Below are 26,645 nucleotides of genomic sequence, written 5' to 3'. Positions count from 1 at the left end.
TGGTTTGCAACTTTGCAAATCTGCAATTTAGGCCAGAATCAGTCAACACGAAACCTCTTTCGAATAGGGTTTTTGTTTTTGTTTTGTCCTCCAAATTAAGCATGGCAAGCAGCAGAAAGTTAGATTTGCTGCTGATGTATCTGGTTTGGATTTAGACATTCATCACATGATTTGGTTGTGTGTGTTTTTTACCAATATTACAGAGTTGGAATAAACACCCAGAACTGAGGGGATCCAGGCAATTTTGTAATGTGTTCTAATAATTTGTAAGAAAATCTAACCCAAGTCCATTTTAAAACAGACATCATAAGCACATGGAATCATAAGTATGACAGGCATATTAACAATACCGTGTCTCATACTTTACAGAGCAGCAGATGCCCTCTTAAAGAGAGTGAATAAACTGTTTGGAGATCCTAGGAAGAGAACAGAGGAGCTCAAAAATGAAGTCCGAGACAAGCTGGCAGACTACCAAGATAAAGTTGATGATGCTCTAGACCTGCTGAGAGAAGCAACCAACAAAATTAGGGAGGCAAATAGACTATCTGCAATCAACCAAGGAAATATGACATCTGTGGAGGTGAGATGCCCCACTCTGACTGTCTGACTATCTACCACATGCAGATTCTCTCAGAATCAGAAATGTTTTTCCCTCTGCTTTTAAAACACTACAAGCAGATTTAAAATATTGACAAATTAATTGACATGTTGTTTTAATTCCTAGTTGGGGGACTAAGTTAAATTACTGAAACTACTATTGATGCCAGAAAGAAATGAAATGGAACTTAAATTTTTACTCTAGTGAATAGTATGTGATCTACGCATGTGTATATTATAGTACAGATGGAATATAGCAACCCAAGTAGTCATGGCCCCAAACAATCATTGTTCTAAAATCTGTGTTGAGACTATACACAGACCCAGCCAATCAAGATTTAGTATTAGGATGGATATACTTCCTCATTCTGTCTTGTTCTCAAGTCAGGAATTAAATGGGCATATGTAAATTCAGATTATAAATCAAACTACCCTATATCTTTTATTGTTAGCAACTGGTATAAATGATTTCTCTTGATTTAATTTTAATTGCGAAGTCTTGAAAGCACATTATACCATACATTAACAAGTGCTTAGCCATGACAGTAAGAGTGAAGTCAACCTCAAATGAAGACAAATGTTTTGGTTTCTTGTTTGTTTCAGTCTTTTCTGCCTCAAGGCTGTTATGAGTTGCATGATGCTAGCTTCCATAAAATACTTGGGGGCCTGAAGGGCTAACCATCGCCATTCCCTAACGGTAGATCAGTTGCTTCTTCAAGGTAGAGAGAAGAAAGATGCAGAAAATTAAAATATTTTCTTCCCTGTAGAATTTTATGATGTAATCATCCCTTTGAATTCTCTGTTTTAAACAGATTCCTCAGATCATGGCAAGCTCCCCAAAATGACATTTTTCACAGAATGCTGGAAAGATTAACCAGATGTATAGCATTTTACAATCACTTACTCAGCTTTGTATGTAATTTCCTAAATCTGATATTACAGAAGGTAGAAATCCTGAGGTTTCTTACAAACACCTTCCTGTACTTCATAACACAAAATAAGCAACAAAAGTGCTGCAAACACAATGTTTTATTAAATATAAAATATATAAACAAATGCATATTCATTTTGAGCCGTTTTCCTCACATAAACAAATATAATCTATAGGAAAAGAAGCAAGCTTTAGAAGATGGACGACAGACAGTCGAAAACACTCTAAAAGAAGGAAATGACATCCTTAGTGAAGCTAATGACCTTGCAAATGGAATCAATTTAGCTGTGGAGGTAAATATTATATGGTTGAAGGATGAGCACAAATATTTTATTTTACTATGTACAGGCAGCAACCATTTACGTGCGTCCAGTTGACAGCCGACGCATGGGTCCATGTGAATGCGAAAGAAGGCAGAATGGTGGTGGAACGGTGGACATAATGGGGGTAACAGGGCGGGGGTCTTCTGCGTGCTCCAGTGACATGCAGGGGACAGGAATGGAACCCCCCCACAAAATGGTTGCCGCCTGTATTTCTTACCATAAATGCATTTACTGGTATATAACTGCTTCAATTTGTATTCTGTTGCAAACCATTCTGTGGCCTTTTGAAGAAGGACATTATATAGATTTAGCTAATACATAAGTAGGAGCAATAACAGTCAAATGTGATTTATATTTATTTAAAACTTTCAACTTTGCCATCTTTGCATGTATGTATTCCCATGATAAAATCTAAGGGGGAAGACAAATTAGCTGTGTTTGCACAGAACCACATCTTACCAGGACACTGAAAATGTGCTGGCTCCCAGGGAGGAAACCACAATTGCTTTGCTCCTCCCTGTTTCTTTTAGCTTAGTGCTGCATGGCAGCTAAGTCAAAGTTTGGCTTTTTGTGTTGTCCAAACCTGGGATCACAGAATTGCGGGGTTGGAAGGGTCATCTAGTCCAACTCCCTGCAATGCAGGAATCCTGCCCACAGCCATCCCTGGGTAGGCTCAAACCACCAACCTTGTGGTTGACAGTCAGACACACTGATCCATTGCACCACAGAGATTTATGGTTAAACTGTCTTCTCCTTACCTATGATCTGCAGCCAAGGATTTTTCTTCGGCTTACGGTGGCATGTGAACCAGACCACAAACATTCTAAACTGTTGTGGAATTGATTTTGACACGCACATTCTACACTCTGATGCATTTGTTCATGGGACAGAAAAAGTCACCATACTTAGGATATATAACTGTCTTCATAAGGATGGGTGACATGCTCTGCACAGTTATTGGCCTGGAAAAGCCAAGTTAAAATCTGATGAATTTGGTGATTCTGATTTTCTCCTCGCTTTTGAACCAAACATTACAAGCTCCTAAAAGTCATGGCCAAGTCCCAGTCAGAATCAGGAGTTACATTGGCATCTCTAGTCTTCACTCCTAATTCCTTTTGGGCTATTCTGTGGTAATCTGGGGGGATAATTTCTCTTTCACAAATATCTCTGTTGTGCAAGGCAAGGCCTCATGTGGGTGCAAGGCAAAGCAAGGTGGGACAAGATTCAGACAGGACACAGGGTGAGGCAAGGCAAAGACATAGCAGGGTTCAGACTCAAGGCAAGGCAGAGACTTGAACCACAAGCAAGCTGAAACCAAGTCTTTATATAGTGGCAGCAGCAGGTGCATCCTTATTTTTTAGCACTCCCTCTTATCATTAGCGCCCCCTCTGCTGACAAGTGCTGCTTGACTTAATGGGGTCATCCTTCTCCAGAAACTTCCTCATGTGATGGAGCAGAGAAGCCTCAGGTCTTTGGGGGGGGGGTCTTCTGCAGCGGAGGCCCCCAACCCAGAAGATGGCTAACAGTCTGCTCTTGTAGCTCACTGGGGAAATTACTTTTCATTATGCCTTTAAAGCAATAAATAAATAAATCTGTAGAAAATGATTTGGGGAGGACTAATTCCCCTTTATAGTTTCCTTTTGTCATCCACTAAATCTGTATATCTGATGACAGAGCCTGAAATAGTTGGGAGCCAAGCAGCTATAAGGAAGACCGACATCCAGATGGGTAGCCAGTTGGGGACCAGCTTATCTAGCTTTTTGGATGAGTTCTTAGCAGAATAAATAATACATGTTTATTTAATAAATGAATGGGTGAATAATGGGGTGGGGCTATGATTTCTGTGTTCAGTTGTTTAAACACTTTCCTATTTTGTTGCTCTTAGTATGTGGATGATGTCCGGGATACTATAAGTCCATTGACAGATAATCTAAGGGATAAAATAGATGATCTGTCCCAAGATATCAAAGACAGAAAGCTTCCAGAAAAGGTGCTACAGGCAGAGGCCCATGCTGCCGAGCTGAATGATTCATCTGCTATATTGGATGGGTATGTTAACCATGAGTTTGTTGTTTTGTATATCAACTTGATTATACTGTTGGATTATCTAACAGGCAGAAATAAATGACACCTTTTCTATTTTAAACATCTTTGAATATAGATCAGGGACTCCCAAACATCCTCACCATTCAATCCTAAAGTTCCCAGTAGTCCTAACATTACCAAATACAAGACACAGAGCTCAGGTTGAAGTGTTTGCACTTGTCTTTTGATTAATGACAAACAGTCCAAAGAAAAAGTAGAGTTTCTGGCAGCATTAAGTTTATCAGAAACTTAGGTGAGCAGGGTTACTGACATCACATCTCAGACTTGTTTGCCCTTTCTGATTGGGATCCAGCTAGTAGTTTCGTAGTGACAAGACACACCAACGGAGCCAAGTCTATCCAGCACTAAGTCCCGTTGAGTTCAGTTTACTCCTAAGTACTTGAATAAAGGATTGCAGCCTTAGCTTATGAAACTGCCCATGGAGTTTTTAAAGTTATGTGTATTTTGTATCCTAACAGAATCCTTGACGAAGCTAAAAACCTCTCTTTCAATGCCACTGTAGCTTTTAAGGCCTACAGTAATATCAAGGATTATATTGATGAAGCTGATGGAATTGCTAAAGGAGCAAAGGCTCGTGCCAATGAAGCTATACAACTGGTAAGAGAAAATAATGTTTCCTTCAAAGAGTCTCCTTTTTATCATTCTGAAAGATGCCAAATATGCTTTTTATTAACACCTATTCAAAAGCATTACTCCACCACATCTTTTGAGACTGGTGCCTTTTTTTTTTTTGTCAATTCCTTTGAATGTTTCCTTCTTCTTTTTAGTTTGTATGGTCTCCTAAAAGAGAAAAATATGAGTCAATGTCTTTTACACTGTCTTCATTTCAACACCAAGTCTGTGGTCTTTCTGACCTTCATACAAAAACTTGTCAAGTCCTATTTACATGGTTTCCACAGTCTTTGTAACTGTCCCACTGTTTCCCTGTGTTGCATCTGCCCCTTACATGGTCATGTGCCACACTGGTGCTGCACCTCCCTTTACAGGGCACTAAACATGGCACAGTACATAATTATGGGCTCATCCACACTTCTGCTTGTCTCATGCCTAGAAAGCACAGGGCTGAGAGGCTTTCCACTTGTCCTGTTCTTTCTAGGCATGGATCCAAGAGGTTTTTCATCTATCCCGCTGCTTTCCCCAGGAAAACCTGCTGTTCAGCCCTGAATGGAACAAAAGTCAATCTGTAGCAAAAGCAACTGATGTTTTTCTCAGGAGGTCCTACACATGAGTAGGAGTCTGGCAGAGACACATGCCTGACTGGCATGTTCTCTCCCTCCTGGTCGGTCAGGTGCTTCAAAAGCTTTCTCCAGCCCAAACATCACAGCGACTGATACCAAAAGGCATCAGCACACTTCAGGATCAGCAGAGTTTAGGCAGTCAGCATTCAGACTCAGTAGCGCAGCTTTTTGACTAAACTACTTTTTATTTACATATACACACTCAGAGCATCGTAACTCAGCTCTTTCCTCTTCAGCATCAGACTGCAAAGAGAAAGAACAAAAGACAAAAATCCTACATCACGGAAACACAGTAATAACAACATCCTGCCTCTGTTACTTCCCACAATGTGGAATGAAAACATACACCATCATGTGATAAAAACAATCCCATGACTGCAACACAGAAAATGAATCCTAACAGTTTTTACATCAATAGTCCATGTAGTATGTGACAGAACACCAGGAAACAAAGATGATGTCAGGGACTGGCATATCTCTGAAGAGTGTGGGGTAGAGGGAGGGGACCAGGAGAATGATCCAGGTGGGGGAGCCAGTGATTTATGAAGTTTGATGCCACCCGCCAGGCAGGAGTCAGGGAAGTGGGGAGAGTCAAGGCAGGCCACAACAGAGGAAGGTGCACCAGATGTGATGGAAGAAGAAGAAGCTGTTCAGCCAACAGATAGGTCAGTAGACTCCCCACCTTCGCCTGCCCTGCTGTCTTCTAGAAGCAGGAGGGGCTTGAAGTGGGAAGAACGGCAGCAACTTCCATGGGGGGGGGGACTTGCAGGTTGCAGGCCACCTGTCGGTGGTGGGGGTTGGTATATAAGGTGGCAGGAGGGTGGGGTCTCCCTGTTGCTGCAACTGTTGTGCAGGGACTAGAGGCTAGAAGTGTGGGGGGGTATAACACAGTAGAAGCTGCTGTAAGTGCATTTCTTGTCAATAAAGAGTTAACTATCAGATGTGTGCCTTCCTTCGCTGGGGAGGACAGAACATCTGCTGTTGAACATCTGTCAGAAAAACAGTGACCTGTGGAATGTATTATAGAGGCAATAAGCTGTATCAGTCGCACATTAGTACTCAGGAAGGAGTCTACATAGATTGATTACAAGTGTGTGCAGTGTGACAAAACATAATATTCTACAGTTTCTGCAGAAAATATAATGATATTCACAGGCAAATGCACCATTAAAAGTTCCTAGGACCTTGGTAATCATCATTTCAGTAAACAAGAAAAGCAGTAGAGACTATATCCTAAGAAAAGAGAACAGTCATGATTTTGACGGTTAAGTGTCTCAAAGACCAGCTTGCTTGTAACGTCGTAGCAAAGAAGTAAAGTGAAGCAGAAGAACACTTACCAGTATCTAGACCTGAAATGTGTTACACAGAGATCTAACTCCAGTGACAATCTGGGACTCACAGCCCTATTTCACATAGTAGAGTAATCTGCAAGTTTGCCATCAAATGGTTGTTTGCAACTAAGATCTACTCAGAGTATGCCCCTTGAAATTAAATGAACACAGCTAAATCAGGTTTATTTCAGTAGGTCCAATCTGAATTGAACTTAGTTGAATACCACCCAAGGTTTTCATGAAGCATTATAAAAAAAGTCAACTTCTATAACAAGGAAGTTTTCCAGTAGCAATTTGTCAATGTGCTGCTGCTGTTTTTAATTCTTAAGATTATATTGTTATGAGTGAACTAGTTGACTACAGTCCTTCCCTGCATGCTCAGAGGAATGACATACAACCCTGCCCTGCAATTAGGTAGCTGTGTTGGGCAGTCAACAGCACCATATGCTATGCACACAGTGATCAAAGATCCTCTATTCATTTGCTTGCTCACTTCACTCCAGGAGAATTCACTCCTGTCCCTGGTATGAGATGCCTGTGGGCTTGGGGAAGAGCAGGTTCCTGGATTCACCAAGGGAAGAAATGGAGATGGTTGGGTTTTCATGCCTGTGGCAGCATGATTGTGCATCTGCTACTAGAATCCCTTTGCCTCTTGCCTTCTATTCACAATGGGCTTTGGATTTGTGGACTGCATGATTTTAAAGCTAAGAGCAGCCAACAGTTAAAAATCCTAAGAATCCTTAAATGAAGACTAAGTGGCAACTAGAAAGATAAGCAGTATTAAAATATGACAGATGAATTCGTCTCATGCCTTAAATGATGAATTCTTCTTTGCTTCTAAAGCAAAATAAATTCATCACAGATGAGGTATTTCCACTATTAAAGTAGATTTACATAGCCCATTACTTGTGTGGATGGCGATGGTAATCTGGGTTCTATCATGATAAAAGATCCAATTCAGAACTGAGGATCCTTAAAAAATAATAATAATAATAATAAAGGCTTAACATACGGTATATTTAGGAAATGCTGGTGTTTTATAAAATGCAGTAAAGCCACTAAGCTGTGAAAGGGTTTGGTGCTATATATACTATAATTATCTAATCATCGCTAACAAATTTGTTTTCTTTCTTTTTCTTATACAGTTTAATTCCTATAGAAGCTTCAATATAGAGACACTGGGGGAGTATATCAATGTCACGCTAAGGGAGGCCAGCGGGGGTAGGAGGGGGCAGCCCCATTGTGCAAACAGAAGTCCCAAAAAGTACACAGGCATAATTCTGATGTGGGACTCATTCACTGAATCCTACCCCTAATCTCTATACTAGACTATTTAAATTGTGAGGAAAAGTTTTATTGCTTTCATTAAGGCAGTGTTGGTATATTTATTGCTTGCCTTTTACTAGACTTTTAATAGATATCTCACAGTCCTCAGATTTTCCCCCACCCCAAAGCTACTTTTACTCTACAATGCTTTGCTTGAGCAGCCGATCTTCTTCTTACTCTATTCTGCCATGACTTAACTAGGCCATATTTCCTCACAGTCTTTCTTGTATTTATTCACAATCACAGTTGGTAATTCTTATTTCTTTCCTTTTCCATTCCTTGTTTCTTCTATTCTTAAGCTTTTGTAGTACAATACTGTTCTTACAGGATAATTCCTATGATCTCAGGGTACCTCCAAAAGTTACAATTTTTCACACATTTTCATTTAGGGGAAAAGGTGAAAGTTGCACATAGTAATGTATGATGTTATGCAGATATATTACAATTAACAAACATCATACATGTCTTGAGAAGCCACAACCAATTGCAAGTTTTTGTTATGTCTTCACACATCAAAACCAATGTGTATTTGTGTACTCCTTGCATGAAACATTCATCCTTTTCTACATAGAGGTGCTTGCAATATTTAAAGTCTACCATACATGGTGATTTCAGCTCTAAAACTTCCATTGCATGCTGGCTATCATGTATAGAGCATTATGACAATCATAATGATCAATTCAGTTTTGAAAGTTTGATCTGCTCCTACTTTAGCTGTGTAAGATGTCATGCACATCAGTGCCAGTTAGTGCTGGGTAAAGAGTAATCTCTTTCAATGCCACTGTAGCTTTTAAGGCCTACAGTAATATCAAGGATTATATTGATGAAGCTGATGGAATTGCTAAAGGAGCAAAGGCTCGTGCCAATGAAGCTATACAACCGGTAAGAGAAAATAATGTTTCCTTCAAAGAGTCTCCTTTTTATCATTCTGAAAGATGCCAAAGATGCTTTTTATTAACACCTATTCAAAAGCATTACTCCACCACATCTTTTGAGACTGGTGCCTTTTTTTTTTGGTCAATTCCTTATGTGTTATGCTGAGTCTATTTACTCAGCCTCATATCCAACTTGTATCTCCTTTTTGCCTTATTGCAAATTGACCTTCTCACATCTTCATTATGCCTATTGAACTTTTTTACTGTCCATTCAACTAAACATTTTATTTGTTAATAGCAATAATAGTAATCATCATCATCATCTCAATCCTTCAGTATATAGTTCCTTACTAGTGCAGTGATCACCCCAGTGCCTCTGGATCTGAAGGGAGAAAGAATAGAAGAAATATAATCTAATTTGGCAGGTGTACAGTTTTGCTGCATCTGATGGAATACCATTTTGAAGAATAATTTGAATATTTAATAAGAGAAAACAAATTGCAGAAATAGATTTTCATGAATTTCAACTTTATTTTGATATTTTTACTAAATGGGTAATATGACCCTATCCAAGGTAGGCAAGGCCAACAAACAATCCTTTGGGTCTGGACTGGCTCCCGGTTGTTGTTGTTGTTGTCGTCGTCATCCTTGTCTTAAGCTTCAGCTTGCTGTCCTTTATCCTGCACAGTTCAGGTCTAATTTGCTGAAAATGAAAATAGAACTGAATGCCTTAAACCTTTTGATGACACTGCATTAAAAACCTCTTGCAAGGTCTCGTAGGACTAAGATTAGGCATAGTCATCAAAGATGCTAGGACTTGTAGTCCCAGTCCAGAGTGACAAGACACTGTATAATTGTCCTTCCCAATGCATTTCTGGGAGGAAACAGAATGCATTTTTGCTATTACTCTGCCTTCCCACTCTAAAACACAGACACTTATACAAGGGCTCAGAGAATCATACAAGCTGATTGCCAACAACAGCAATCAACTCTTATTTTAACCACATATGTTAGCTGTTAAGTTTTCATAACACCCTTCCTCCAAGAAACCCAGAGAGCCTCCCTTCCTCTATTACAAACTCACAGTCATTCCATAAGGTAGGTTAGATGAAGAGGCTAACTGGCTCAAGATCACCAGGTAAGCTACATGGCTGAGGTTGAATTTGCACTTGTATCTCCCCAGCAGTAGGCCAACCCTTCAGCCATTATGCCACATGTGCCCATTAACATTCTTTACACATCTTAATATACAGACATCAATACACTTCCACAGATGTGTTTTATGTCACAGCAGACTCAGCTTGGCTCCAGAAACATACTGGCAGAATCCTCTTTCTAATGTTTGTAGGCTGTCTCATACATATTTTTAGGGATAAACAGCTGTATTCATATAGATGGAGAAAGAATTTATAGATTTCAAATCTGTTCTAAATAATATTTTTAAAAAACAAAACGAAAGTTCTGCTCCCCAGTTCAGCCCTGCTCTCATTTTCTGTTTCATGGCTGCCTGGAAGGTATTTGCTTTGATGTAAGACCCAAATTAATATGAAAAATATTTTATTAGTTCTGTATGATAAATATCATAGTGATTTAAGAGCATACTTTAAAGTGCATTGATGATCATTTCAAATTTTCATGACGCTTCAACTAAATTGCCCCATTTTACTTTTTCTGAGGATTCTCAATTCCTGAACCTGCTGCTTAGCATGCATTTCACTGACAGTAGTTGGTTGTTGGGTCTTTTTTCCTCTCTTTTTCTTCTTCTATAGGCGTCTGGTCCAGAAGGATCATTAAAGGATGGTGCCAAGAATGCTCTGCAAAAAAGCTTCAGGGTTCTTAACAATGCCAACAGGCAGGCAAATGATGTTAAAGGTATGTCTTTTTCTTTCCCTGCAATAATTGGGTTTCATTGAAAAGCTAATGAGATCTACTGTGGTCTTAGTGTGCAAATATCTCTATAGGAAAATATTTTGATTTACAATTCTGTCTCTATAATCAGTACTTGATTTCCATACGAACTGTATACCCACCTATGGTGACAAGAGTCTCTTACATCCAGATCCTAATTCAGTCAGGAACTTTCTTGGAAGTTTGGAGCAACTTACAGGTTTCACTATAGAAATTTAAAGCAATGACCTACAGAGGGGCAGCCGCATTAGTTTGTTGCAGCAAAAACAAGGAGTCTGGTGGCACCTTAAAAGTTTATGGCATAAACTTGAATGAACCAGAGTCCACTACTTTAGATAAATGACGTGTTAACCTCAGTTGTAAGATGCATACACACACACACACACACACACACACACACACACACACACCTGTGTCTCTTTGTGTGTCTATCCACACACATACAGGTAGGAAAAAACTAAACAGTGCTGCCAATAATTGGAATTTATGGCCATTGGGTACTTTATTACATTTCTTCCCTCTATACTCAGTCGCGTGCATTTTTGTACCAAGCAAGAGAACTCTAGTCTGCGGAAGCTTAAATCATCATAAACATGTTAATCTCTAAAATGCCACCAGAGTCTTTGTTAACATTAACACCCTAGATCACATAAGCTAATAGGAAGAATGATATAACAACATGTTCTCTATCTTCAGGAACAGAGATGTTTATGTCAGAATAAATGAGGGCTGAGTTTGAATACACTTGGACAGAAGATACTGTATCAGAAGGTCCGAGGACCCCAGGGACAGAAATGCACAAAGGAAGAACAGACAGTGGCTTCAAACTATAACATCCTTATTTAGGGCCAAACTAGACACTTAATGCATAGGTATTTTTAAAATATGCAAACAACATCTGCTACAGGAGGGGTAATAGTTACTAGGACCCTGGCAGATGTGGAGGAGGAGTTTAATCATTTTGCTCCCCTGCTGTTGGTCCTGAAACAAATCTCTCCTGGAGGTGATATTTGCAGGTGTGGAATTTCCCTTCAATGAAGGGGTTCAAAGAAAGGGTTTTCCTCACGACTGCAGCAGGAAGAAAGGTGTGAAGCTTTTCTTCCCCACATGCTGCAATCCCAGTAATTATCAGCATGCCCAGTTGATGCTGTTTGTATTTTTTTAAAACTCGCAGATTAAATGCAAGGGCACATTTAGCATCATATCTAGTTTTCCCAACTTGCTCCAAGGGTGCTGAGTGGGCTACAATATCTTTTTATGTCATCTTACTTTCACAAACACCCTTTCAGTTAGACGAGTGATGTGACTTTAGAAAAACTAGATGTGACTTTAGAAAGCACACCATAATTTGGAAGAATCAGCCAAGTGTGTTTGACTAGAGGGATTCACTGAGAAGAAAGAGGGGAGGCTTAACTCTTCCCTTCCCAGGCACAATCCCAATGGAAATTATGGCTGCTATTAATGTGGGCAGGGGGCTCCTATTGCAGTCCTGGCAAAAATTGTCACCCCCATCCTTACTCATTTAAAAAGCAGAACATGGCATCCTTTCTAATGACTACGTTGAGTCACATCTATTTTGACCTTCTTTCTAATATGCTTCAGACAGTGTTTGTGAGAGTACAAATGACATAGAAAGATATGTTAATTCCCCCTGTACCCTTGCATTAATTTGGAAAGCTGTTTAATGACACATTTAGTGGCATGTCTTGTTTGATCCTGAGTGTTGCTGATTTGCTCAGTATCAAAAGTGGGAAACCTCAGGCCTGAATGCAGTCCTCCAAGCCTTTCTATCCAGTCCTCAAGGCTCTCTCGCCAAGCCATGCCACCCTCTGCAGGTTGTACCTCTTTTCTCCAAGCCTCACAGCTCACCATCCCTACTCCATACCCTCCCTTTCAAGTGCTTTTGTGTGGCTGGAACAGATCCTTGAATCATGTTCATGCCTCTTGCTTACTTAAATGGGCGTTTGTGTTTATGTGTGTAGAAACCTCTGACTTTGGCATGGCTAGAATGTATTCTTATGGCTATTTGTTTAATTAGGAATTGCTTCACATGAGACATCTCAAAGCAATTTACACAGAACATACATAAAATCGATTCCCATTCACTACTGGAATGAATATCTCCATTTAGTATGCTTGTTGGAAAAGGGACAATAGAGAAAAGACAATAGAGAAGGCACCTGTTTGATGCTAGGAGTGTAGGTGTCATCACACTAAAGCATAGCTGTAAACTTTTGTTTTCTTGCGAGGAATCCTGTTCGGAATAAGGGGATTTCCCTTTAAAAAAGGGAAACGTTGACAGCTATGCACTAAAGGCCCAACCCCAATACAGTGCACAGCAAACTTCCTGATAGGATGGTATCTGCAGGATGCTTTCTCCTACAGAATGCAGTGATTGGTTGGGTGTGTAGGGAATGAGACAAACTTTCAGTTATCCAGCTTTGTGCACCAATGCCAGTACCTTAAACCTAGCCCAGTAGCTCATTGGCCGCCAGTGGCATGATAGCTAAATTTCCACCCCAGTGAGCAACTGAGCCACTGCATTTTGCGCTGGTTGCAGCTTTTGGATCAGCCTCACATAGAGCATAGCCTACTGTACACAAATTACAGTCACATCCATTGCTCTGCATTCTGTCTGTTTCCTCTGACTTTGCCTGCTTTTTCCTCCGGCCCCACCTACCACTTGCACATGGTCCCCAGAAGGCTCCCTAGAGGAACCTGCCCAAGATCATCTGGCAAGTCACAACTTCATAAACTGGGTTTGTTGATGGCTACTGTCAGGGGATGATTAGCTGCTTGTGCTTAAAATAGTGCCCCTTCAGAGTTTGTGCGACCCCACAAACCTCTGTGTGTGACAGAGCTCCTCAGACATGTCTGCTCTAGTCACTTGTAGAGTCCGACAGTGGCTGTCTGCGGAAGCGCTTCCAGCAAAGAAGTTCCTTAACGGAAACGCGTCTCCTGGACTCACGACGTGACAGCTTCCGGCGAAGCATAGGTCTCCCTGCAGTTGCTTCTGACACCTCCCCGCTATTTTCGCTCGAAGTGTCTCTCACCCCTTTCTCTCCCCTTCTGCTTCCTGCCTGGGCTGCTGCGTCTCTCTCAGCATTACTGAGATCCTCCTCCAGAGACCCCGCGCTCCCCCTGCTGGTCCCTGCCTTGGCTGTTGACTCTCTCCCAGTCTCTGGGAGCCCTACCACTTCCCTTTCCTCCGATGTCAGTTCCCTGACATCCACCTCCCCTCCAGGGCCCCCCTCTCCCCCGCCCCTACTCTCTCCTCTGGGCGGTGAGGAGCTGAAACCCCTAAAAGAATCCTCTTCATCTTCCGACGTCTCGAACATTTCCCTCCATCGGTCTTCGTTCCGACTCGCTGAATCCTCCTCCACCTCGGAATCAGCGAACCCCTCCAACTCTTCTTCTTCGTCGGTGGTGGCGAAGTATTCCCTCCGGAACCTCGCCACTGGCTGGGGTTTCCGAGGGAATCTCTGATGAAAAGTTTCAATCAAAACCTCGTCATCTACATCCTCTGCCCTGACCCAGGTGTTTTCCGACTCCGGCTCCCCTTCCCACATTACCAAATACTCTACTTGCTCTCCCCTCCACCTGGAATCGAGAATCTCCGCTACATGGTAGCTGTGTTCTTTTTCCTCCATAGCTGGTCCCCTATTGACCCTCCCCTCTCTGTCCCCTATATACGGTGACAGCAATGATCTGTGGAACACTGGGTGCAACTTCATGTGGTTAGGTAACCGGAGTCTGAAAGCCACTGGGTTGACCTGTTGCGTGACTTCAAATGGGCCCAGCCTTTTGGGTCTTAACTTCTTACAACCTCCTTTAAATGGTAACCCTTGGGTGGACAACCACACCTGGTCCCCCACCCTAATGCTTTCTCCTTCCCTTCTGGTTTTGTCTGCCTGCCTCTTATATTCCTCCTTCGCCCTGTTTAAATTAAGTTGGAGCTGGCGATGGATCGCTTCCATTTCTTCAACGAACTGTTCTGCGGCTGGAACGCTCCAGTTCTCCCCCTCCCCCCCTGGGAAGGCTCGGGGATGACACCCGTGATTGGCCAAAAAAGGGCTCATTCCCGTGGACACGTTCTCCGCATTGTTATAGGCAAATTCTGCCAACGCCAGCTTCTCCACCCAATCATTCTCTCTGTCATTCACATAACACCTCAAATATTGCTGGAGGACACCATTAGCTCTTTCCGCCTGCCCGTTGGTTTCTGGATGGCGGGCAGTGGAAAAATTCACCTCTACATGCAATAAGCTCATGAGCTTCCTCCAGAACCTGGAAGTAAATTGTTTCCCTCGGTCCGAAACCACCCTCAAGGGGGCACCATGCAATCTAAACACATTTTCCACAAACAATTTAGCGGTTTCTTCTGCTGTGACCGCATGTGAGCAGGCTATAAAGTGGGCCATCTTGGTTAACAGGTCTACCACAACCATAATGGCTGTCTTCCCTTTGGACCTGGGCAGATCAGTCATAAAATCTATTGCCACTGCCTCCCATGGTCTTTCCGGCGTGGGTAGTGGTTCTAATAAACCTGCCGGTGCCCGCCTCTCCCCCTTGGCTCGTTGACATCGGTCACACCCTCTCACATACTCCCGCACATCTTCCCTGACCTTGGGCCACCAGAATTCCCTGGTAACCAGCCACATGGTTTTGTGTTGCCCAAAATGCCCTGCTGTGGGGCTATCGTGCAGTTGCTTGAGTACCTTTTCCCTCAATTCTCCTTCAGGTACGTATAACGCTCCCTTGTAGTACAACGCCCCGTTTCTCTCCTCAAAACCCCCGGGTTTGTCTCCCTCCCTCCTGAGACCCCTGAGTTTGTCCTGGGCATATTCATCCTGCACCGTTCCCTCTATCAGTTCCCTTAGCCCCACCAATGCCGCCCCACACACCCAGCGATCCTCGGGAATGACATGGGTCTCTTCGGGTGCACCCTCTCCCTCCAAATATTCAGGTTTGCGTGAGAGAGCGTCCGCCCTAACGTTCTCCTGGCCTGGTACGTAACAAATCTCAAAGTTAAATTTGGAGAACTCCTGGGCCCATCTCAACTGCCGTTGGTTGAGCACTCGCGCAGTTCTCCAATACTCTAGATTCTTATGGTCCGTGCGTACTTGCACCTTCTGTTGTGCACCAATTAGTAGGTGCCTCCATCTCCGGAAGGCCTCATAAATCGCAAGAAGTTCCCGGTCGTACACCGTGTAGTTTCTCTCAGATTTGTTCAGCTTTCGCGAAAAGAAGGCACACGGTCGCCACTCGGACCCCTCCTTCCCCGGCTGCAGAAGAAGCACCGCCCCTATGGCTCTGTCAGAAGCGTCTGTTTCGACCCTCAGCTTTTTTTGTAAATCCACATGTAGAAGTTGTTCGTCAGAGGCGAAGGCCTTTTTCAGTTCCTCAAACGCTCGCTCCGCCTCCCCCGTCCAAACAAACTTCTTTTTGCTGCTGAGACAGTCCGTGATGGGCGCCGTCAGGTGAGCGAAGTTTCGGATGAACTTACGATAAAAGTTTCCAAACCCTAGGAACCTCTGCACATCCTTCTTAGTCTTGGGGGTTTTCCATTCCAGCACCGCTTGAACCTTGCCGGGGTCCATGGCCAACCCCTTGTCTGACAAGCGGTACCCCAGGAATTCCACCTCCTTGGTATGAAACTGACACTTCTCCAGTTTCACCCACAGTCTGTTGGCTTGCAGCCTGCTCAACACTTCTCTGACGTCTCTCACATGTTGCTCCTCATTCTCCGAATACACCAACACGTCATCTAAGAAGGCCACGCAATTCTTGTAGAGCAAAGGCCCCAGTACATGGTTCATAAAGGCTTGAAAACACGCGGAGCCTGCTTGTAATCCAAAAGGCATAACGAGATATTCAAATGCCCCCAAAGGGGTGAACATGGTGGTCTTCCATTCATCCCCTTTCCTTATACGTATCAGGTTGTACGCCCCCCTTAGGTCCAGCTTTGTAAAAATCTTTCCTTTTCGCACCCTGGTCAAAATATCATCAATCCTGGGCATAGGAAAAGCCACCGGCTCTGTCACTGCATTTAGGGCCCGAAAGTCACATACCAGTCTCGGCTTGTCCGTGTTCTTTTTATCCACAAAAAACACTGGGCTACCCCCCGCTGCCTTGGACTCTCTGATGAAGCCTCTCTTCAGGTTCTTGTCAATGAACGCTCGCAACTCCTGCATCTCCCTGTCTGACATGGCATACAACCTGCCTACAGGAAGCTGTGCTCCAGGGAGTAAATTGATCTGGCAATCAAAGGGCCTATGCGGGGGTAGTTGGTCAGCTTCCTTCTCGCTGAACACGTCGCTGAGATCAGCATACTGTGATGGCACCTTCCCCTTCTCCATCACTTCCGTCCCTGCTAGGGTGGCTTGGGCCCCTGCTGACCCCTTTTCCCCCCTGCAGTGTTCTAAGCAATGTGCGGAACCGAAGGAAACCACTCTTTGATGCCAGCCCACCAGCGGATCATGTAGGGCTAGCCAGCTCATTCCCAAAATAATGGGAGCGCCTCCCAAGGTGGCCACATTAAACGCTATCAGTTCTGTGTGCCTTGCCACCCTCATTATCATTGGGATGGTCTGCAAGCTGACGCCTCCTCCCAACAGTTCTCTGCCATCGATCGTGGTCACCTGCAGGGGGTTGCTTAAGGGGATAGTCTGTATCTGGTGTTCAGCCGCAAACTCCTTGCTCATAAAATTGCAGGAGCTGCCTGAGTCCAACAGCGCCTTTATTTTTAGGGGGTGTCCATTTTGCAACTCTAGCGACACTTCAATCACTAGAGCAGGTCGAGGAGCTTCTGGCACTGGCACTTGGGAAAGGGGCACTTTCACTGCTCTTTGGCCTGGCTGCAGTGCCCTGCTGGCAACCAGGCGTTGGCTTTTACCTGCTCCGTTTCTCCCTGCTCTTCCCCCTCAACAGTTCCCACCATCCCTTGCCATTCCTTCCTCTGGGGGCAGACTCTGGCAAAGTGGCCTGGCTGTTGGCAGAGATAGCATTTCCGGGGTCCCTTTCCCTCCTTCTTCGCCCCCTCACTGGGCTTTGAAACTGCGCGCGCGCGGGCTGTTCCGATTTCCATCGGCTCTGCCGGCGGGAAAGCTGGCTCAGGAATGTCTGGAATGCGTAACTCCTTCCAACGTTCCCCTCTCCCTTCCCGCCTCTCCAAGGCTCTTGCCTCCTGGCGCGCTCCAATGGTCAGCGCAGATTTGGTCAGCTGATCCATAGACACCGCCCTGGGGCTCCTGGCCAGCTCGTCTTTCACAGCTGAAGAAAGACCTTCTTCAAATAGCATCTGAATGGGTGCTGCCGATAAATCCCACCCCAATCTGTGAATCAGCATGGTAAATTCAGTCCAGTACTCACGGACAGATCTGCTTCCCTGCTTGCAAGCCATTAGCTGTCTGCGCACTACCCCCTCCTCAATATCGCTGGAGAACATGATATCCATTGCACGAAAGAATTTCATAGTGTCCTTCAGGATATCGTTGTGCGTTGCCATCAGGGGTCGAACCCAATCTCGCGCTCCCTTCTCAAGATGCCCAATTACGAAAGCAACTCGGGATTCCTCATCAGGGAACTCATCAAACTGCACATTCAGGGCATATTGCATTTCAGTCCTAAAGGCATGGTAATCCTTGGGGTCCCCCCCAAACTTCTGCACTAATCCTGGTACCTTTCTGGGGAACTGAGTGGTTCTCCCCTTCTTGTCTGCATCTTGAGCCCTCCTCTCCTCGAGCCTCGCCGTCTGCAGCGCAAGTTGGACCTCCAATGCTCGGTATCTGTCTTCCAAGCTTGGACCAGCTCCACCCCCTGCGGCTCCGGCTCCTGCTGGGTCGCTCATGATGCCTTCTCCTGCACAGGCAGCGTACAGAGACTGTCGGACTGCTGTCAGGGGATGATTAGCTGCTTGTGCTTAAAATAGTGCCCCTTCAGAGTTTGTGCGACCCCACAAACCTCTGTGTGTGACAGAGCTCCTCAGACATGTCTGCTCTAGTCACTTGTAGAGTCCGACAGTGGCTGTCTGCGGAAGCGCTTCCAGCAAAGAAGTTCCTTAACGGAAACGCATCTCCTGGACTCACGACGTGACAGCTTCCGGCGAAGCATAGGTCTCCCTGCAGTTGCTTCTGACACTCCCCGCTATTTTCGCTCGAAGTGTCTCTCACCCCTTTCTCTCCCCTTCTGCTTCCTGCCTGGGCTGCTGCGTCTCTCTCAGCATTACTGAGATCCTCCTCCAGAGACCCCGCGCTCCCCCTGCTGGTCCCTGCCTTGGCTGTTGACTCTCTCCCAGTCTCTGGGAGCCCTACCACTTCCCTTTCCTCCGATGTCAGTTCCCTGACAGCTACACAACTGAATCTAATCAAAGTGGCTTATGCTGTATTGCAAAAAGCAATTGTATTTTAACATGCATTCATGCATTTTACATCTTTGCATTCAACACCTTCGCCATCACGTTGTTAAGACATTGCTTTTTGTTATATAAAAAAATAATTGTTTTATTTTTAAAATTACTGCTCCCCCCTTCACTCACAATACCCATGGAAAGTTCTGTCTTTCTAAAGCAATCTAATATCGCCACAAAGGCATCTTATAAAATTTCAAGTTAAGTACTCCTATATGGTCATGAAGCCCTATTACAGGTTAATTGGAGGGTTATGGAGCTGATTTTTCTTTTTTATTAGACGGTTCTAACAGTGATGAAACTGCTTTGCTGAAACATAAAGCTTTAATGTTTTTTCTCTGTGCTCTATCCTGTGTATATGTTAATATATTGGCACACATTACTCTAACCCTGCAGGATCACATTGTGGCCTGGATAGACATTAAGCCAAATTCGAGCCTGAGATTAATTGCTTTTATTTGTTTGTGGCACTTGTTGCTGCATCAGTATGTTGTTGGTGTTATTAACATAATTCCTAAGCCATGGCTTGGCATTTCTAGGTTAGGAAGAGAGCACTAAAAAAAAAACAAAAAAAACTTACAGAACAAAGTCTCCTTAGAATCCTCCCAAATCCCTATAGGAAGCCCACAACTAAAAGACAAATAATAGAGACTCTGTAAAGAGCTAGTAGGCAGAAGCAGTCATTAGTTTGGAATTTCTCTCTCTGCACTACAGGTAGTACATTAGTTAAAGTAATGAAAACCCGTAAACCACTCAAGTAATATATCCTCCAGGAACTCAGGCCTAGTCTGTGACAGAGATGGGAATGTTTTCTTGCTACATTATGACATCCACCTGATTTGTAGCCAATTACATAAGGTATAAAATGGCTGTTAATCAGGAAAATGCCATATATTACCTCCGAAATTTGCTGAAATAGTCCTTACAGAGCAAAACGTGTGACGGCAGCTATTAAAATGGAGATTTACTCATTTCTCCCTTTTTCTCTCTCTCCCTCTGTGGGGCTGGAAGTCTGAAAGGGGAGAACTGATAGGAAAAGTAGATTCTACAGCTAGCATTTTGCACATATGTGGATTTCAGGCTCCTATCTATAAGTGACCAAATTCTTCTTTCCCTTTGCTTGCGCTATGTCAGAATAAAGGGATGCAAGACATATGTGTAAGGGGAGGGGGTTGTGAATACATATTTTTGAAGATATTTTATTCAGACAGGCTTTTGTCTAAACAAAGTTAATTGCAAAATGAAAGCGCAGAAAGTATATTGTATTTGTTGGTGGTCATTCAGATCTAAGCTATTCCTTTTTTTTCCAGATTAGCAATTGATAACTTAATGGGAATTCTATTTTTCAGAACTTCATCTCTAGTGTGCAGGTACTTTGTACTCTACTCAGTGCTTTTTTCCCTAGAAAAATAGGTGCTGGTACTCACCATGAAGTTGTTACAGTAAGTGCCACACTTTTTAACAACAACAAAAAGAGGTGCCAGTACTGTTTACCCTTGAGTATCCCCTGAAGAAAAGCACTGAGGTCCCTAATAATGATTAGCACTGCCTTGTAATACATATTCCTGCAAAGTCACAGGATCTTTGTTATATAACCATCATCTTTGTATATGTTCCTAGATAAATCCCCATGAGCTTTTGGTTTGAATTCCTTTATGACCGCAAAAAAGTATGGTGTCAGCAAAAAGTGAAGCACTTCCCACCATTAGTCATTGTCACCAAAGCATAGAATTAGAAAAGAATTCAGCAGACTTTAAGGTATATGACTGTACTGGTTATTCCCCCCTATTTATCTGAGACTTCATAACACTACAATTTCCAGATCGCCAAAAGTAGTTCTTCTGAGATGTTTTCTAACAGGGGGTATCCAACTGAGTCACATTTGGAGTAGACCCATTGAAATAAATAGCTAACCAAAGTTGGTTATTGCTAACAGTCCCACTTATTTTAATGGGAATGTTCTGAGTATTACATAGTTGGATGACACCCAATATCCTAGACATATTTCATTATACTTTTTTTGCTGTTTTCTTATAAAGACAACTCAGTTTTAAAGCTATGGGGTGGGAAGGAGAGGGAACCAGATAGGATATCCCTCTGCTTTGCCAATGTCAGTGCCTAGCATCTGGACTTGCAACTGTCTTGGAGAGCTCTAGGTCACCAAGGCCATGAAATTGGCAGAAGCCTTCTCCCTGAGCCGTCTGGTGGCGATTCTCCTTATAATTTGCTTAGTTTCAGCAGCAAGTATTGCTTTGTTGTTCAAATTAGACCAAGAAAAAACTCTTGCTTGCTCTAGGTGGGCCTGTTGTGTAATTCCAATGAAAGAGAAATTCTTGAGCCTTCAAAGATGCCTGTCTGCCTCTTAGTCATCTTCCCACTTCTCATTCTCAACTGCTTCACAAAAACAGTCAGGGCTCACCTAGGGCCTTCTCCACATATTCAGTGCAAGCCCCTTGCATTCATAAGTGCACAGGCTAAGCTTCTTCATTCTTGAGTAGAATGTACTGCCTTACATTGCAGTTGCCTCTATTATTCTCATTATCTGCGTTCGATTACTTCCTTACAGACTGCATGTCTGTTCTTCCTAGCATAATGAGTGAGAACTAGCTTAACTTTGTCTAAAAAGCAAGGAAGTTGTCAGTCACAAGTAAACTGAATGGATTTCATGCCGTAACTATGGCACAGTGTTTAACTTCACCACAGGTGACTTCAAAATATGGCTCTTTGGAATATTTATCACTTGTAGAACAGAGCAGTTTCTTTAAAAATTAATGGTGATTTTCAGAACTTCATCCTCCAGTCTGCATGGAACTCTCTGAGGAAATTTATTTTGCTTTTTTTCCTTCTTAATATTTAGAAAACAATTAAAATGTATTTTGAGATATTAAAGGGGGAAATTTTAAACAGATGGAGTTTGGATATTGGAATTTGGGAGATCCACAGAGATTAAAACTTATTAAAAGTCATAAAAATAGCCTGGCTCAATGGTTGCAGAACTAGAAGTAGTTTTCAGAGCAGAGTGATTCTGAACTGTAAGAATGAAATAATTGGTATAATTTGGACAAGGCACCCAGGAGAGAAGCAGTCAGTATAACAGACATTGACTGAAGAACTACTAAAACTACTACCTGAAATGTATCTGTTATGAAGAAATTATTTTTGAAAGCATTACATAGGTGTTGTGTATTTTCTTTTGAAATGTCAAACAGATCTTGGAGCAATATTAGAGAATTTTTATTATGAAGTGATATATAAATAATAAATGTTAAAACAAGTCAGATTAAAAAGTCATCGGAAGAGTCATTGTTTAGGCAATAAATGACCCTTGGTCTCTTGATTGTCTCTGGTTTCTTATGAAGGGTGGCATATAAATTTTAATAATAATAATAATAGCAGCTTTTTTCAGTCAGAACTCTCAGGTGGGTGCCACTGCCATTCTAAGAGAATGCGGGAGGTGTTCATTGTGAGTTCTGGCACCTCTTTTTTCTAGAAAAATAGCACTAATTATAATAATAGGTATTCATCATTTATTACTACTACTGCTATTATTATTACTATTATCATTATTTATACCCTGCCTGTCTGGCTGGGTTTCTCTTGAGAGCCAGTGTGGTGTAGTGGTTAAGAGCGGTAGTCACGTAATCTGGGGAACCGGGTTCGCGTCTCCGCTCCTCCACATGCAGCTGCTGGGTGACCTTGGGCCAGTCACACTTCTCTGAAGTCTCTCAGCCCCACTCACCTCACAGAGTGTTTGTTGTGGGGGAGGAAGGGAAAGGAGAACGTTAGCCACTTTGAGACTCCTTAAAGGGAGTGAAAGGCGGGATATCAAATCCAAACTCCTTACAGTACATATAAAAACATAGTAAAACATCAAACATTAAAAACTTCCCAATACTTCAGATATTTGGGTCTTGAGCAATTTAGGGCTTTAAAGCACCAGCACCTTAAATTGGGCTTGCAAATGAAAGGAATTTGGACAACTATGGCTGTATCTGATAAAAGTCTATCAGGTTGTGTGCCTACTGAAGCTTCCAAATTGTCTTTCAGGACACCCTATATGTAACATGCTTCAATAATCATGGCAAAAGACATTTTACTTTCAGAAAATGTGCAGAGCAACACTGAAGAGCCATGTTTCCTCATTGATTCCACACACACCCGTGTGGTAGATATTTCAGAAGTGAGCTACTAATTCATCAATTGGCAAATCTATTGTTTGTAAGAGAGACCATTTATTGTCTTTCTAGGAGAGACCATTTTACAGGCCAATTAAGAATGCTTTGTGGCATCACATAATGTAATATATCTCTTATTTAGATGTACCTAGTTACCTTGTATATACAAATGTTTGAATTCTCTGTAATTTGCCACCTATGGCAAGCAATCTATACATGATTTATAACTCATTTCCCAGATTTTGCCATCAGTGCAACCCCTATTTTCCAAGGAGGAAATGCCATGTTGCTTTAAATGTCTTCCCTCCAATGCTACAGCACCATAACATCCATTTTGATGGGAATAAATAATGAAAAATGTCTCTAAAATAATGCTTCAGCACTAATCAGCATTTTCCTTGCCAAACTACACTCCTGAGTTTGTGACATATGTATTTGCAAATATCCACCAATCTGAGTTGGAACATAGATTTGACAGCCTTAAAAATCATTTTTATGGAAGATGTCCTAGAAAACACCACAGTCATGCAAAACAGCTTGCAAAGACTATTGAATCATACACAAAGGATGACATTAATTTCATCAGTAGTATATTGAATATTCAATTATTGTCCTTATGGTTTGTAGCAGTTTTTCCGTTTAAATGGATATTAGTACATTATTTTATCTACAAATTAGTTTTGCCTTGAAATGTCTCTCTGTGTGTGTGTGTGTGTGTGTGTGTGTGAGAGAGAGAGAGAGAGAGAGAGAGAGAGAGAGTATTGATCATATTATAGTTAACATGATATCATGGCCTTTCAATGGGTTTTACATCTGCAGCAGCTGCATCAAGTCAATGTAATAGGAATTTGGTAAGTAAAACACACTCTTTGTGACTCTACTCTGACCTCATTGATTGTATTTATTCACACACACACACACACACACACACACACACCCCACTGAAGAAATTCAAGAAATTCTGAGGTCACCACAGCAGTTTCATCTATTGATGAGGGCAGAAGATGTTAAGGAAAGTCTCCTGTGTCTTCTATTCAATTTAACCATTATTGAACGGTTGTTCAGCAAGTTTCCTCTTTTTTAAATGCAGTCCTAGGAATGGTGTGCAATTCGAAATGCAACCATAGGCATATGCTCTAATAATAATGAAAATTCTATAAATACTAGGTATTGTATAAAACTAATATAAGAAAACCAAGACCATAGACACAGTGGAAATCCTTGATTTAAATTTCAAAAGTTACGGATTCTATTTCTTTTCTGCAAGAGTTTCACAGAAAACCTTTCTATGCTGCCAAGCTTATGTGGACAATTAAAGAAATGATCTGTAACTTTCATTTTTGTGTGGTTGCCATCAGATAGATATAAATATATGTATCAGTATTTAAAAAATAATAATCAAGTATATAAGTATTTTTTATAACTTATACTTTCAAATCCCTGCTCAGCCATAGATTTATTTTTAAAAAAATATTTATTTAGTACATTTATATCCCACCTTTCCTCCGAGCAGCTCGGAGTAGTGGGCATTGTTCTCCTCCTTTGCACTTTATCCTGACAACAATCCTGTGAGGTAGGTTAGACCCAGAGTGAGTGGCTGGCCCAGGGAGCTTCATGTCTGAGTGGGGATTTGAACTGTGGCCTTCCAGGCCCTAGTCCAGCACTTTAACCACTACACCACAAAAGGCCCTTGGGTCAGTCATTCCCTCTTTGCCCAGGCTCCTCTATAGTGTGGCTGTGAGTATTAGGGATGGGAGAGAATTTTGATTCAGTTCTCATCTAAAGGTGAATCTACCAAATTCACTCTTCCCAAAACAGTATGCAACCTGAAATGCAGCCATCCTTCAAAATTTGCACTTTTCTGAAATCTGTAGTGCAGTTCTCCAGCCAAATTATGCGTACGAAACCATGTGTGCTAGGGTAAAGAACAGAAAATGCTCATGTTATGGGACTTCCGGCGGGCGCGGATCCGGTTGCAGGCGAGGGTTTGTCTCTCCGGAGAGAGCTCTAGCTTTTCGGCCGATTTGGGAGTTTTTGAGGGCGACAAAACTCCCGCTAACCCTCTGGAGGGTATCCGGAGGTCTTGGTGCCCAGCAGTGCGAAGGTGTCACTCGTCTGGTCGCCAGGTAGCCTTTGTATAAAGGCGAAGAGAGCGACGGAACGAGAGACGGCAATCCGGGCAGCCATTACAGCGGCGAATTAGCGAAGCCTCGAGCCTGCAGGCTAAGCGCCTTGCTCTCGATACAAAGAAACTCAGATACGCAGAAGGAGTGCTGGAAACTGTAAAGGGGAAAGCGTAAGGAAGTATCTGAGAAGAAAGAGAAACAGCCGAGTTCAGCGTCAGCTTGTCTTCAGCGGGAAAGACGCAGTGTGGTTTGCAGAGCCGAAGGAGAAAGTAAGTTACCGCTAGTGGTTATATTGTCCGTCCCTCCCCCATTGACTCACTTTGAAATTAGACCCTCTCCTGCTGTAGAGGGGAAAGGGAAAACAACCGAGGGAGGGCAGAGAAATGCGGTACTAGAAAAAACTCAGTCGTCACGGCAACGGAGACACAGAACTACAAAGAGCAAACTATACAAAAAAAAAAAAAGACAAAAGGAGATTTCGGTTAAGAGGACTTTTACTAAGACTCCTGTGAGACGTTACGCTAAGTGGCTTATAAGAAAACTCCGGGGGTAGGGAAGACTACTCTCTGGACATTCGGAATCACTTTGCTACTGTATCGCTGTTTGGGGGTTTTCTTTATCTGCTACGTTTGTTACGCTTTTTTATCTTCTTTTGGACTTAATATTTGGGTCACGGAAAGAGGAAGGAACGGGGGAAGAACAGTGTGAACAGCGTGAAACCACAAACAGGATAGACTAATTGACTAATTGACTAACTCTCTATACACTTAAGAACTCTGCTTAAGAACTGACTCCTCCTGCTGGACTGAATTAAGCATTGCACCTAAATTTTGGAAAAGATTATCTGGAGACTCAGACTCTCATAGGTTAAGTGGTTGCTAAAGTGGTTGTTAAAGAGTGGGTGGAGGAGTCTGAATTGAGGCAGGAAGAGTGTAATCAGACTCTGGTTGGTGGACCCAATTAACCTCTTTAAAACCTCTGGAGGGGAGGGATAGTCTTCCTTTTATTTTTTGGGGGAAACAGACTCTGTTATTTCAAGTGGCTATTCCAAGTGGTTAAATATAAGAAGGTTTATACTATCCCGAGGGACTAAGACCTCTTGGGGGTTAATTGAAAGCTGAATAGTTTAACTATAAGGAATACATCTATATATTTTTTTTCGGCATAAAAGGAACTCCCAAGCTTAAGGACAATGTCACATACGCAGAAGAAAGGGGCAGAGGGAGGTACCCCAACTGATAGGAGAGCTTCAAAACAAGAAACAGAATTTAGGACAGAAATATTGAGGATGTTCGCAGAAAT

General features: G+C 42.6%; 1 protein-coding gene and 1 long non-coding RNA gene across 7 annotated transcripts in view; one reads left to right on the top strand and one right to left on the bottom strand.

The window, feature by feature from the left end:
* LAMA2 (laminin subunit alpha 2) overlaps positions 1-26,645 on the top strand; it is a 395,189-nt gene that overhangs the window by 301,936 nt on the left and 66,608 nt on the right. For all 6 annotated transcript variants that reach the window (XM_082216020.1, XM_082216019.1, XM_082216016.1 and 3 more), the window contains 5 exons: positions 370-580; positions 1,705-1,821; positions 3,737-3,900; positions 4,416-4,554; positions 10,497-10,599. In XM_082216020.1, coding sequence (XP_082072146.1) covers positions 370-580; positions 1,705-1,821; positions 3,737-3,900; positions 4,416-4,554; positions 10,497-10,599 — 734 coding nt within the window. The remainder of the gene's footprint in view (positions 1-369; positions 581-1,704; positions 1,822-3,736; positions 3,901-4,415; positions 4,555-10,496; positions 10,600-26,645) is intronic.
* LOC309528610 overlaps positions 8,953-26,645 on the bottom strand; it is a 92,502-nt gene continuing 74,809 nt past the window's right edge. Inside the window, exon 3 of the long non-coding RNA XR_014217840.1 lies at positions 8,953-9,430. This is a non-coding gene — a long non-coding RNA (uncharacterized lncRNA). The remainder of the gene's footprint in view (positions 9,431-26,645) is intronic.

The sequence above is a fragment of the Podarcis vaucheri genome (genome assembly GCF_965113315.1).
Source record: "Podarcis vaucheri genome assembly, chromosome: 3".
Lineage (NCBI taxonomy): Eukaryota > Metazoa > Chordata > Lepidosauria > Squamata > Lacertidae > Podarcis > Podarcis vaucheri.
This window is presented reverse-complemented; position numbering and strand designations above follow the sequence as displayed.